The 15054-nt window shown below is 47.7% G+C and overlaps 1 protein-coding gene across 1 annotated transcript; it reads right to left on the bottom strand.

Moving 5' to 3' along the window:
• Positions 1-378: 378 nt before the first annotated feature.
• gng3 (guanine nucleotide binding protein (G protein), gamma 3) lies at positions 379-10747 on the bottom strand (the record flags this gene model as incomplete). Its single annotated transcript, XM_084319885.1, has 2 exons — positions 379-507; positions 10649-10747. The coding sequence occupies 2 exons, from the start codon at positions 10745-10747 to the stop codon at positions 379-381; spliced, it is 228 nt and encodes a 75-aa protein (XP_084176011.1).
• Positions 10748-15054: the final 4307 nt, after the last annotated feature.

The raw sequence follows: 15054 nt of genomic DNA, 5'->3' as shown, positions 1-15054 counted from the left end.
AGCTAAACAATGACCTGTGGTAGCTAGATAAACAATGACCTCTGGTAGCTAAACAATGACCTGTGGTAGCTAGCTAAACACGACACGGTTTGCTTCAGACAGGTTGCGGCTAGTGGTTTGGGTCTTGATGAACTGTTTCTCTATTGATACTGGGATAGCTAGGTTCTGTCAGGAATCCCCATATATGTCCTGTTTATGTATGTCCTGTAACATACATACAACAGGACGGATGCTAGAAGTGCTGTATCTGAGCTCTGGTCGTTCTGTAGGCGAGGTATCGGGCCGGGTAACTATACTGTACACAGGTATGTAGATACGAGGCACACGTACATCATGTACGGTTGCTCTCTTCATCACAATAGTCCCGGATTTCTGATCTCAAAGGAGGGCGCAGAAGAATTTCTTCTCCCTGTAGGGGTTCTCCGAGGTTGGCACGGGGCTGAGGAAGGGGTCCTCACAGGCGTGGGCGTCGCAGTACGCCATCAGGTCTGCTGCTGCCTTCGACACCTGCAGACGAGGAGGGCGGTTAACATATAACAGACGAGGAGGACGGTTACAATATATAACAGACCTGGAGACGAGGAGGAGGTTAAAATATATAACAGACCTGCAGACGACCAGGTTAAAATATATAACAGACGAGGAGGTTAAAATATATAACAGACCTGCAGACAAGGAGGAAGTTAAAATATATAACAGACGAGGAGGTTAAAATTAGGGATGTTCGATATTGGCTTTTTTACCGATATCCGATATACCGATATTGTCCAACTCTTAATTTCCGATACCGATATCAACCGATACCGAAATATGCAGGGTCCCCCCCCCCCCAAATGAATAATTTCAGGTAATTAACATTACTTATTACATGGCGTTTTAACATTCGCGAAAATGCTTGATTGTGATTGGTCAATAGCGCTCGGTTGCCCATAGCAGCGGTCAGTTATTTTTTTTATCCCTTACATATCTCTTGTTGTGGAATTAACACAACATTATGCATACTTTTGACAATAAATAAAATAAGAATTTGTTCTTACTTGCTTGCCTGGGTAAATAAGGGTTAAATAAATGTAAAAAAAAAAAATAAAGCTTTTAGGCTTTCCGCACCTACTGCATGGAACAATCTCCAGTCGGATCTGAGATTCAAAGCTTGGTAACCCTGAATGTATTTAAGGCTATGGTGAAGCCTATTGTAACCAGGTTTTCTGTGTGCAAATGTTTTATCTGATCATTTTGTAACGTTACTTTTATCTTTAATGTGTTTATTTTGAAACTTTGTGTTGCTGCTCTTCTTGGCCAGGTCTCCCTTGTAAAAGAGATCCTGGATCTCAATGGGACAAACCTGGTTAAGTAAAGAAAGGAAAAGAAAATGGTGCAATTATATAGAGCTTTTATCCAAAGCGCTTTACAAATTTGTTCCTCACATTTTACCCATTCACTCACACATTCACACACCGACGGCAGAGGCGACCATGCAAGGTGCCAACCTGCTCATCAGAAGCAATTAGGGGTTAAGTGTCTTGCTCAAGGACACTTCAACACGCTGCCTGGGAGGAGCGGGAATTGAACCGGGAACCTCCAGATTACCAGATGACTGCTGTCGCCCCCAATAGGACAAGTCAGATACAGTTGAATCAGGTGAGTTGTCGATCACAAAAGGTACGCTGAGCTAAACTTTCAAATACCTTGTTGTGATAGTTTTTGTACTGTCCTGTGTGACAAAACCCACAGTTTGGCATCTGAGTAGGTTATGATAAGCATTACATACTAGAATTACGGAAGCCGAGAACAGCCACATCTTTATTTATTATTTTATTGCCATTTTATTGTGATAAAGCATTCATTTATTTAATTATCTCGATATAACAATGCTCGTTTTCTCGTGATAACAGATACATTTATTTCATTATCTCGATATAACAATGATCGTTTTCTCGTGATAACAGATACATTTATTTCATTATCTCGATATAACAGAAGACTTTTGTTTTGGTGGGATAATTATCCAGAACCATGTGCAGAACTCAAGAGATGATTGCGAGCTGGGTCATGTGATCACGCCGTCCTGATTTCAGCCTTCAAGAGATTCAAGATTCAAGAGATTTATTCGTCACATACATACACCAGCCATGTAGTGAAATGAAGACATGATTGTGCAAAAAATACAAATAATAATAGAATAAAATAAAAGATAATAAAATAGACATGATAAAAAGTACTAAGATAAAATACAATACAATGCTAAGCTTACGAATTAAAGGTAATGAGAGTCCTATATACACTACTATACAATATACTATACAATATACAGTTATACTATATATAACTATGACCTGTAGTGTGTTTGTGTGTGAGAGAGTGCAGGATGTGTTCAGTGTTCTGATGGCCTAGGCCTATAGGGGGAGAAGCTGAGTCTGACCGCAGCAGCTTAAACAAGCCATTGTTGGGGTGGTGAGGGTCCTTTATTATTCTGCAGACTCTGGATTTGCATCCTGAAAGTCCAGGATCCAGGCGCTCAGGGTGGAGTTCAGACCCACATCAATCAACTTGTTAGCCAGTCTGGTGGGGACTATGGTGTTGAACTTTATACAATGGCATGCAAATTTCTCAATTCTGATTGGCTGAAACAGTCAAGTTACACATGGTTGGGCGGTCAGGTGGCGTAGCGGAGATTGTGCTCGTCACCAATGCAAGAGGCTGCGGTCTCGACTCCCGGAGAGTCAGCATTGCCTTGGCTTGGGCTGATCGCTATACTAACTCGTTTGGCTGAGTTAGGGGGAGGGGAGCCGTGGGTGGGTCCTGGGCGTTGTGGACAGCGACCCCTACAGTTCGGTCGGGGCGCCTGCTCAGCAAGGGTAGGATCTGGAGAGAGGTAGTGCGACCTTCCACACGTTACACTCTCCCGGTGAGAATCTGCGCGGCCAGGCTGGCTGCCGGCTGGCTGCACATGCGTCGGAGGAAAGCATGTGACAGTCTCCGGCCTCTCGGACCAACAGTAGGGGAATGTGCGCAACAACCAGGAAGGGGGTTGGGAATTGGCATAACGACTAACAGTGGGATGGGAGAAAAAAAAAGTAAAAAAAAATAAAGTTACACATGGTTCTATTTCATTATGGCTTCCACTCAGCATCATTCTGCACGCACTTCACTTCGTGCACGAGCACTGAATAAAAAATTCCACAATGTACCTTTACATCCCAACATTCGTCTGGCCACACCCCTATCCGCTTACCTTCATAAGCAGGTGTGTGGTCACCTACTCGCCTCCTTCTTCACTTTCACCACAAGGAAGTGCCTTCGGTAGATTCCACACTTGACGAGGTTGTTAGTAGAAGAAAGTTGGAAAACAAAAGAACGGGAGATACGTTGACATCATATCTTTATTTTCTCTCTCACTATTTTCGAGAAAATACGGCGATATTGTCTTCGTCACTGGAGTGTCTGGAAGATGATGATCATTCTGAGTGACCTCCACCGGCTTTTTCGTATTAGGGGCTCGCGCCGCTGACATGCTCCCCAACTGCAGTCCTCCTTGCTGCGGCTGGATGGGTTTGGCCCTCCGGCCATACAGCTGGACTGTGGGAAGCACCGACTGTTGTGAGGAAGCGGTGGCTTCCAGGGTGGGGTAAGTACTGTTTTGCTTGCAAGCTCTGGTTGTCTGTTGATGCTGTGGGGGTTAGCTGACAATTTTACGAACGCCGGCCCCAGATTGGGGTCCTCTGCTCGGCTTCTTAAGCGGCGGACGGAGGATCTTGGTCTGAAGCCCATGATGGTCAACTAGTGGGCCGCGACAGAGGCCTGGTTAAAACCCGGGATTCTCTGGACAAGCGGATGCTTCTCTGTCCCGTGCAGGCCCCATCTTTCACTTGAGTGGAAGTACACCCTAAACGAGGAAATGTGGGCATGGATTTTCGTTATCGGAAGATCCATGTTCAAGTCGGCTGCAGCCCAGATGGGAATTGTGCCGGCTCCGCCGTATGTCTGGTAAAATCACTGTTGAAAACTGTGTTTGACATTTCTTTTTCTCTTCTCTCTCCTTTCTATGCCACTCACGAGTTTTCTCTGAATTATTAATATCTTGTTGAAAGCCACTCACGTGGGGGAGCTCCAGTAGCTCACCACGTACCGCGAGTGCCATTTCGGCGCCGGGGACAACCGTGCTCGTCACGGATCTGGGGTTTAGCGAGTTCGAATCCCGGACTGCAGCCGTGCCTTTCCCAGAGTGTCTTCCCCCCCATCTGAACCCTTTCAGCCTGTTTCTGTCGGTCATCCTTGACCAGAATAAATGCGATAAACGTATAAAAGAGCCAGGGGAATGGCCAAAGTTTTAAAAAAAGAAAGCCACTCACGTGATTTATCTGAATTTTTTTATTTTTTTATTTTTAGCGATCTGAAATCATATTGCATCACGCGAGCCTACCCTAGTCTACCCGAGCGCCGCCGGCGATCAGATGTGGAAAAAAGCGCCCCCTATCGTCTCCCAGATGACATAAGGGATTTTGGAATGGACTCAATGAAAATGGATGGGGAAAAAAATCCTGTACTCCACATTTTCCAGTCCACTGATGCAGCCGGGGTTATCAGAGTTCATTCTGGAGCCTCTGAGCCCCGCGGAATCATGTGTTCTACTGTATCACGTTGGATCTATACACTTATCGATTTTTTCGAATGGTGATCAGGAATTGGAATATACCAGTTGGATACCATCTGATGTCAGGTAAGGAATCTATGTTATCAGTGTTAGGATAATTAGACTCATTTTGATGAAGATATAAGCTGTTTTGTGAAATGTCCTCTATCGGTTTCACTGTAAAAATCCAAGAGGAAATGAACACGGCGATTATCCGTGCGCGGCTCGAATGGGCGTGCGTGTACGTATAATATTGATCATCTAGCGTTTATTTGAAAACGATTCATAAATAGGCCGACAAATATCAACGTTCTGGAATATTCCAGTAAAAGACGATTATCATAGAATGGCCCAGAATGGACTGTTTTTTACCTCAAAACGGGTGCTTTTCAAAATGCTCTCAAACGGAAATGAAACGATAAAAAACCAATCTGCCTTGACAGCACTGACTGGAAAAGGATTCTTTTATAAGCGACGGGCAGATTAGACACATAGCCATAATTTAAAACATAGATTAGGCGATATTAAGGTTAATTGGCGCCGATGGTGGCATTCAAGCGCTAACTCTGGTGCCACCTCGTGGCACTGAAAGTGTTAAGGATGAGGAGGGTTTCAGACGGCGGCCTGTCTGAAGTGTGGCTTGTTATGTCGTTGTGTACAGTTCAGGTGATAGCTGCTTAGCTTGCGTGCTAGTTGTGGCCTACCTGTTAGCCAGTCAGCTGTTAGCTGCGGCGCTAGCCCGTTGTGTCACTAGGCTAGGAAACGTTAGCTTGTTGCTATCAGTCGAGAGCGGCTGTTAGCTTAATGCTACACTGTTGAACGTTGCTATGACTATAACATGCCTTAAACACTCTGACTACGACGTCATCTTTGACAGAGGATGTTAGTCGAACCTACACCGGGAGCCCTGCCAGCGAGGACTGCGTCAACATGGAGAAACGTAGCGGCTGGGTGGCGCAGCGACATTACCCTCGTCGCCAACGCGGGAGATGCCGTGTTCGACTTTGGTGTCCCGTTAACCAGATTGCAGTTCTCTCGGCCTGCGCTCAGGGTAGGAGTCCCGACCGGACTTTAAACACTTCTTCTTTCCTTCCCTTCTAAATGTTTTGTAATAACGATGTTTTCCAAAACGTGTGTTGCTGTAATACATTGAGGATACGACGCGTGTTGTGTGTGAATTGTCTTGTCACTGGTATAGCTTCTCTCTCCATAGAAATCGGCGTTGTTGTTTACATGTTTAAAAATGATCTGGTTAGTTGTGACGAGAACATGTGTGTTCATGTAACGTTTGTAACGTGGGTGAACTCACAACTAAGGGGGTTAATTAACCTGTGAAGCTATGCTTAGTGACATGTGATTGAGGAATGAATTCTTTTCTCAGCCTGTGATGACAATGAACAGTGTGTTCACATATTAACAGGGTTACCTGTTCAACTTGGTCGTATCAAGGGTAAGGTAGGAGAGGTGATCCCCCCGGTTTCCCTGGGGCTTCCCCCCCTCCTCTCAGACATGTTTGGTTACAATATATTGTGTCACTGTGTTTGTGGGGATGCGATGTAACCCTCAGCTTAATTGTTGGGGTTGTGCTTTCCGCTTGAGAAACTATTTTTTCCTAAAGAAAAGATTGTTTGGTCACTTATCATGTGTGCTTAGCAAGGCCTGTGGCCAATACATAATCGAGGATTTTGTCTTCTCTCGTTATGAAAAACGGCGTTCCTCTGTAGTAGGAGTGTACTGTGCCATTTTTAGTTGTGATGAAGGGTTGTGTGTGTCTTTGTGATCTACAACTGGGTTAGGTTGGCCCACAGAAGCACATGTGTAAGTCTGGACCGGGGCTCTTAAAGGGGCCCTCTCTGTTCTGTGTTTTCCTTAGTAAAACTCAGGTAGCAGGCTATGTGAGGCTGTTCGATGCTTCATGTAGCAGGCTATGACTGTGTCATGCTCTACTTGTCATTACATCGTATCATGGGTGAGGGGTCGTAAAGGGGTGAACTGGTAATCCTTTCCTCCCCTTTTCTGATTGGTCAGGGGTTAAAACCTCCTGTCCTTCAAGGTTCCTGTCACGTTGCTGTTCGGCACGTTACAGGGTAAGAGGGGGGGGGGGGGGGGGAGTTTCCTGGTCCCACGCCCTGGAAGATTGGGCGTGTGCACAGCGGAAATTCCCCCGCCATAGAGTACGTCACTGAGCGCGTCTCTAGTGGTAAGACTTCCGTGGGTTGTTCAGGTCCATGTTATGGATCTGTTTCAGGGAGTTGTCAGAGCTCCTCCTCACGAAGCTCCTCCTCAGAGAGAAGTGCCTTCTGTGAGTTCGGACTCTCCTTCCCAGTGAGGGAGCCTCCTCAGAGTTCAGAGCCTCCTCCTCAGATTGTCAAGGTGAGTAGAACTTCAAAAAAGGAGTTCTGCTCTATTGTGTGTGTATTCGATTCAATTCGATTATTGAGTGTGTATTGGTTCCGTGCCTCCTCCTCGGAGAGCCCTAACCCAAGTGTTACATAGCTCAAATGTTGCAATATATTCTTTTCAATCTATACAGCTCGCGTGGGAAGTCTCTCTGGGGATTTGCGTCTCCTCCCTGTGGCGAGAGGGCGGGATGTAAAAATGTAAACAATTTGTACCCTCAACTGCGTCACGTGGGATTCATGTCAGTCTATGTTTCTTTCTTTTTTAAATAAAAAGAGGAAGGAACATGAAGCACGACGGCTCCGTGTCGTTCTCCTAGGCAACTTGGAGGAACAATGTCTGGTGTCTTGTTAGACTATCCATTGATGTGTTTGGGTCTCGACGCGTATATAGTGCTGGCTCGGGGTGTTTCTGTTAAGAATCACGCAGGGGGCTAAGTGCGCCTTGGTTGCTCGTTATTAAAACAGCGTTTTTATAGGGCAACTGGGATGGAGTTTTGTCTCTTCCGAGCGCCAGTTTACTAGGTTGTCTCGATGAATTCTCGTTCATATCTGGGGAATGATAACGGAATAGATCAGAACATAGGTAGAGGGGTCTCACGCCCTTGGGGTGGGCCACTGAGCGCGGTACAAATGGGACCGTCTGGGTGGCGCCCTCTTTTCATGTTTTTAGATCGACACGCATACCTACCCCCTCTTCTGGAGTGGGCATGTCGGCGTGGTTAGGGCACAGGACTGGTTCTGGTCGCGCTGGTCCAGGTCAGTTAACCCGTTGTCCGCCGGGGATGCAGATCTGCTGTTCTGGTACCCTGAGGGACTTGTGCTTTTTTCGGGGGGGAAAATGCCGGGTCGGCCCGGGTGTCACAGGGTTAGGCGTTATGGAGACCCTTTGTTGGGTACATGTTGTACCTGGCCCTATCCTAAGGGACTGGTTCTCCTTTCTTTCGCTCCTCTCTCACGCATGGCAAAGAGGGGGCTGTTGGGGTAGTCTTCTGGCCCTCCTCTGGTAACCCTGTGTGTTTCCCGAGCCGCCGGGCCCGGTCCGAAGTAATGTTTCGTTGATACCGTAGGCCTGGGATAACCCTTTTTGAAAACTGAAACACTTGTACTGCGGTATAGCCAGTCTATACCCGCAGGTGTGTTTTGGAGTTTTTTCTTGAGGGGTTATAAGAACAACCACCGTCTGTGTACCGAGAGGGTGGTTGATTCCCTGGTGTGTTGGAGCGGAGTCAACTCCCGGGTTACCCGGTTGAGTGTGCCCCTGCACGTTCATGACGTCTGCCAATCGTGTCAGCCTTCTCTGCCTCGACCCCTCTGGGTGGTTTTTTTTTGATGGAGGCTTTGTCATGGTGCTCAACAACGCCAGCATACGCCCCTTCCGCCGGGGGGGGCTGTTTTCAGTTGACCCCTTTGGCGCCTGTCTCATCCGCAGTGCTCCAGGCTCAGGTCTACAGCCTGCTGCCTGGTTTCCCCGGTGCGGGGCCTGCTTCCATTGGTTAACCTTTTTTGAGTGCTTTACGGCCATGCTGACTGCCTGTTTTGCAGGGTCAGTGTGCCAGGCGGTGTACTATTGGGGGGTAAGGGCCCGCTCTTGGAGGGGCTCTATCCGAATACGCTGGCGATGTGGGGGGCGGTGTCACTAAGTGACCGCCTGGTGGGGTCTTGATGCCTGGCGTCATTGACCTCTCCGGGCCCCCTTTTTCCAGGGGATCCAGTCCCTTCAGTGGGTCTGGGTCTTCCTTCGCGCTCCGCTGCTACGGCCTTGCCACAGGGTTGAGTTTGCTCTTGACCCCGTGATTCTGGGGGCAGTAACGAGGGTTGTTCCTTCCGTTCGTTCCCTGGTGGCATGCGGGTTGTGCGTGTGCGTAGTCGTGGGGTCAAGCCACGGTCTGCTCACCCTGTGTGTTGAGTTGCTTGAGTTCCTCTTCGCACGGTCGGATCCGTCTCCCTCCCGTCCTCCAATAGGGAGGGTATCCTCCATTAGGGAGGGTCGGGGGGCTCGGTCCTCCCCGGTCTGATGGTTGTGGGGGGCCTCAGCGGGGTACATTTGTCGAGCTTTGGCTCCCGCTCAGCTCCTCTTGTGCAGAATGATGCTGAGCGGAAGCCATAATGAAATAGAACGTAAGGTTATGTATATAACCAAGTTCTATGAATTATGGTGACGCTCAGCATCAGGACGCCGCTGCGGCCCTTGATCTCGCCTTGTGGTGAAAGTTTGGGAAGGAGGCGAGTAGGTGACCACACACCTGCTTATGAAGGTAAGCGGATAGGGGTGTGGCCAGACGAATGTTGGGATGTAAAGGTACATTGTGGAATTTTTTATTCAGTGCTCGTGCACGAAGTGAAGTGCGTGCAGAATGATGCTGAGCATCACCATAATTCATAGAACTTGGTTATATACATAACCTTGCGTTATTTGTCATAACCCCACGCTCTTGGTCCCAGGACCCGCCCACAACCAAATTACTATCACTCTGCCGTGCAAGTTTTTAGAAATGCAAGCAAGATGGCGGACAGTAAACGTTACGAATGTTGATAGGGTCATAAAGACTAAATCAAAAACGATTCTGTCACGGTGAATGTGTTAGTTTCTTACATAATGTTGTATTATGTAATTAGTGGGTCATGAGTCATTGTGGAACAAAATAAAAATCGGTTAGAGTTTGTCTTTAGAGCAGGGCGATAGACCACCAGCCCGGATTCCAAACTCTAACCTTAACCAACTTCGAAAGAGAGCGACTTCGAAAGAGTCGCCAAGCTTAATCAGTTGGAAACAAGGCGGACAGTAATACAATTAGCAATTAATCAATCAATCAATCAATTCAATAAGCCACACTCACGTATACCAGTGCACCTCCCAGCTGCTTCTAAAAAATCCCTCCTATAGGGCAAAGAAAACTTATTTCTTTCCCCTATAGGGCAAAGAACACTTTTTTCTTTTTACCTACTTTCTATAGAAGCATCTAATAATGAAGTTCTATAGAAGGTAGGTTAAAAAAAATTGGATGTGTTAGTTTGTTGGATGTCTTAGTTGAAAGACAGTTGGATGTGTTAGTTTGTTGGATGTCTTAGTTGAAAGACAGTTGGATGTGTTAGTTTGTTGGATGTCTTAGTTGAAAGACAGTTGGATGTGTTAGTTTGTTGGATGTCTTACTGACAACAGTTGGATGCACTTCCGAGCTGCTTCCACATGGAGGCAACTTCTCTTTTTTCTTTTGGGAACTACTTTTTCTGCGGATGGTTTTGTCAATAAATCTTCAATTAATGTGTGTTTATTGTATAGCAATAAGGTTGGATGACATCGGCCATTGTATAAAAGCCATTACACCACGTGCAGTCGTGGGTTATGAGAATTAGACCATGTCTAGGGGGGTCTAACAACCCTCGGCTGCGCCTCGGGCCTAACAACCACCCCTAGGCATGGTCTAATTCTCATAACCCACTCCTGCGCGTGATGTAATGCTTTAATAGTCAATGAACGGCAATCTCACATAGACTGTAGAGCGTCTGTCTGTCTGACTGTAGAGTGTCTGTCTGAGTCTAGAGCGTCTGTCTGACTGTAGAGCGTCTGTCTGTCTAACTGTAGAGCGTCTGTCTGACTGTAGAGTGTCCGTCTCACCTTGATTCTGCAAAAACTGGCTTCAATCTTGAGCTGCTCCACCAGTTTCCTGGCCTGACCAACACTCATGGTGCTGTGGAGCGGAGTGTCTGCTTTCATCCTGGAGTCCGGAGACACACACACACACACACACACACACATGCACACGCACACGCACACGCACACACACACACACACACACACACACACACACACACACACGTGCATTGTGTCGTAAATATCACACATTGAAGAGCATTTATTTTTGGAAACCTATGAAATTGTTTATTTTTATGAATCACCACTCATGTTCCATCTTTACCCTCCGTCCCCAAGAGTGGGGGTTTGTGGGTAATTCTTTTAAAACAACACTAAATCTGTTTTCTAAACTCTAATCTCCCACTTTAGATTAGAGGATAAGATATTCCTTTATTCAGGTCATACAATACTGTATAAAACACTCTACATTAATTTAGAGATTCTCACATGGACTAAGTATCTGTTGTAGGATCTGGTTTATGTAAAGTTTCATGGTGCTGTGATGATCCTCGAAAGTCAATAGATCATTTTATAGAATAAAAAGTGGTGCCACTACATTTGAAGGGCTGCTATGAGAACTCACATTATCACACGATTACTCACATTATCACATGAGAACTCACATTATCACATGATTACTCACATTATCACATGATAACTCACATTATCACATGATTACTCACATTATCACATGAGAACTCACATTATCACACGATTAGAACTCACATTATCACATAAGAACTCACATTATCACATGAGAACTCACATGATCACATGAGAACTCACATGATCACATGAGAACTCACATGATCACATGAGAACTCACATGATCACATGAGAACTCACATTATCACATTATCACATGAGAACGTAAGGTTATCTATATAACCAAGTTCTATGAATACTGGTGACGCTCACCGTCATTCTGCACTAACCTCACTTCGTGCACAGCACTGAATAAAAACTCCACAATGTACCTTTACATACCGACATCCGTCTGGCCACACCCCTATCCGCTTACCTTCATAAGCAGGTGTGTGGTCACCTACTCGCCTCCTTCCCAAACTTTCACCACAAGGCGAGGTCAAGGGCCGCAGTGGCGTCCTGACGCTGATCGTCACCAGTATTCATAGAACTTGGTTATATACATAACCTTACGTTCTATTTCATACTGGTTTCCGCTCAGCGTCATTCTGCACAACAGGAGCTGAGCGGAAGCCAGAAGCTCGACAAATGTACCCCGCTGAGGCCCCCCACAACCATCAGACCGGAGAGGACCGAGCCCCCCGACCCTCCCTAATGGAGGATACCCTCCCTATTGGAGGATGGGAGGGAGACGGATCTGACCGTGCGAAGAGAAACTCGAGCAACTCAACGCACAGGGTGAGCAAATCGTGGCTTGACCCCACGACTACGCACACGCACAACCCGCATGCCACCAGGGAACGAACGGAAGGAACAACCCTCGTTACTGCCCCCAAAAACACGGGGTCAAGAGCAAACTCAACCCCGCGGCAAGGCCGTAGCAGCGGAGCGCGAAGGAAGACCCAGACCCACTGAAGGGACTGGATCCCCTGGAAAAAGGGGGCCCGGAGAGGTCAATGACGCCAAGCATCAAGACCTCACCAGGCGGTCACTCAGTGACACCGCCCCCCACATCGCCAGCGTATTCGGACAGGGCCCCTCCAAGAGCGGGCCCTTCCCTCCACTAGTACGCCGCCTGGCACACTGACCCTGCAACACAGGCAGTCAGCATGGCCGTAACTTGAAGCACTCAAAAGGCTAACCATAACGGAAGCAGGCAGCTCACCGGGGAGACGACCCCAGAGGGGTCGATCCCTTAAACCAGGCAGCAGGCTTTAGACCCGAGCCTGGAGCACTGCGGACGAGACAGGCGCCAAAGGGGTCAACTGAAAACAGCACCCCGGCGGAAGGGGCGTATGCTGGCATTGTTGCGCACCATGACAAAGCCTCCACCAAAAAAAACCCACCCAGAGGGGTCGAGGCAGAGAAGGCTGACACGATTGGCAGACGTCATGAACGTGCAGGGGCACACTCAACCGGGTAGCCCGGGAGTTGACTCTGCTCCAACACACCAGGGAATCAACCACCCTCTTGGTACCACATGCGGTGGTTGTTCCTATAACCCCTCAAGAAAAAACTCCAAAACACACCTGCGGGTATATCACCGCAGTACAAGTGTTTCAGTTTTCAAAAAAGGGTTATTCCAGGCCTACGGGTCGACGAAACCCAACTTTGGACCGGGCCCGGCGGCTCGGGAAGCACACAGGGCTACCAGAGGAGGTCCAGAAGACCACCCCAACAGCCCCCTCTTCGCCATGCGTGAGAGAGGCGCGAAAAGAATGGAGAACCAGCCCCTTTATGATAGTGCAGAGTACAACATGTACCCAACAAAGGGTCTCCATAACGCCCAACCCTGTGACACCCGGGCCGACCCAGCATTTTTCCTGGTACCTCAGGGTACCAGAACAGCAGATCTGCGTCCCCGGCGGACAACGGGTTAACTGACCTGGACCAGCGAGACCAGAACCAGTCCCGTGCCCTAACCACGCCGACATGCCCTCTCCAGGAGAGGGGGTAGGTATGCGTGTCGATCTAAAACATGAAAAGAGGGCGCCACCCAGACGTTCCCATTTGTACCGCGCTCAGTGGCCCACCCCAAGGGCGTGAGACCCCTCTACCTATGTTCTGATCTATTCTGTTAACATCCCCCAGATATGAACGAGAATCCATCGAGACCCAGTAACAGGCGCTCGGAAGAGGAAAAAATCCCCCATCCCAGTTGCCCTAGAAAAACGCTGTTTTAATAACGAGCAACCAAGGCGTACTAGCCTCCTGCGTGATTCTTATCAGAAAACACCCCGAGCCAGCACTATGTATGCGTCGAGACCCAAACACATCAATGGATAGTCTAACCAGACACCAGACATTGGTCCTTCAAGTCGCCTGGGAGAACGACAAGAAGTTGTCGTGCTTCATATTCTTCACTCTTTTTATTATTAAAAAGAAAGAAACACCGACTGACATGAATCCCACGTGACGCGGCCGAGGGTACAAATTGTTTACATTCTTACATCCCGCCATCCTCACCACAGAGAGGAGACGGGAATCCTCAGAGAGACTTCCCACGCGAGCCGTATAGATTGAAAAGAATATTGCAACATTGAGCTATGTAACACTTGGGTTAGGGTTCTCCGAGGAGGAGGCACTGAACCAATACACACTCAATAATCGAATTGAATCGAATACACACACAATAGAGCAGAACTCCTTTTTGAAGTTCTACTCACCTTGACAATCTGAGGAGGAGGCTCTGAAACTCTGAGGAGGCTCCCTCACTGGGAAGGAGAGTCCGAACTCACAGAAAGCACTTCTCCCTGAGTAGGAGCTTCGTGAGGAGGAGCTCTGACAACTCCCTGAAACAGATCCATAACATGGACCTGAACAACTCACGGAAGTCTTACCAATAGAGACGCGCTCAGTGACGTACTCTATGGCGGGGAAATTTCCGCTGTGCACACGCCCAATTTTTCAGGGCGTGGGACCAGGAAACTCCCCACCCCCCCCCCCCCCCCCCCACCCTGTAACGTGCCGAACAGCAACGTGACAGGAACCTTGAAGGACAGGGGGTTTTAACCCCTGACCAATCAGAAAAGGGGAGGAAAGGATTACCAGTTCACCCCTTTACGACCCCTCACCCCTGATACGATGTAATGACAAAGTAGAGCATGACACAGTCATAGCATGCTACATGAAGCATCTAACAGCTTCACATAGCTCATGTGCTAACCTGCTATCTGAGTTTTACTAAGGAAAAACACAGAACAGAGAGGGCCCCTTTAAGAGCCCCGGTCCAGACTTACACATGTGCTTCTGTGGGCCAAACCTAACCCAGTTGTAGATCACGACACACACAACCCTTCATCACAACGAAAAATGGCAAAAGTACACTCTTACTACAGAGGAACGCCGTTTTTCATAACGAGAGAAGACACAAGTCCTCGATTATGTAATGGCCACAGACCTTGCTAAGCACACATGATAAGTGACCAAACAACCTTTTCTGTAGGAAAAAAGAGTTTCTCAAGCGGAAGCACAACCCCAGCAACTTAAGCTGAGGGTTACATCGTATCCCCACAAACACAGTGACACAATATATTGTAACCAAACATGTCTGAGAGGAGGGGGGGAAGCTTCAGGGAACCGGGGGGTCACCCCTCCTATCTTACTCTTGATACGACCAAGTTGAACAGGTACCCCTGTTAATATGTGAACATGCTGTTCATTGTCATCACAGGCTGAGAAAAGATTCATTCCTCAATCACATGTCACTAAGCATAGCTTCACAGGTTTAACTAACCCTCTTA

The sequence above is a fragment of the Notolepis coatsorum genome, assembly GCF_963971535.1.
Source record: "Notolepis coatsorum genome assembly, chromosome: 8".
NCBI classification, from domain to species: domain Eukaryota; kingdom Metazoa; phylum Chordata; class Actinopteri; order Aulopiformes; family Paralepididae; genus Notolepis; species Notolepis coatsorum.
The sequence above is the reverse complement of the archived record's forward strand: the minus strand, read 5'-3'. Positions and strand labels throughout refer to the sequence as shown.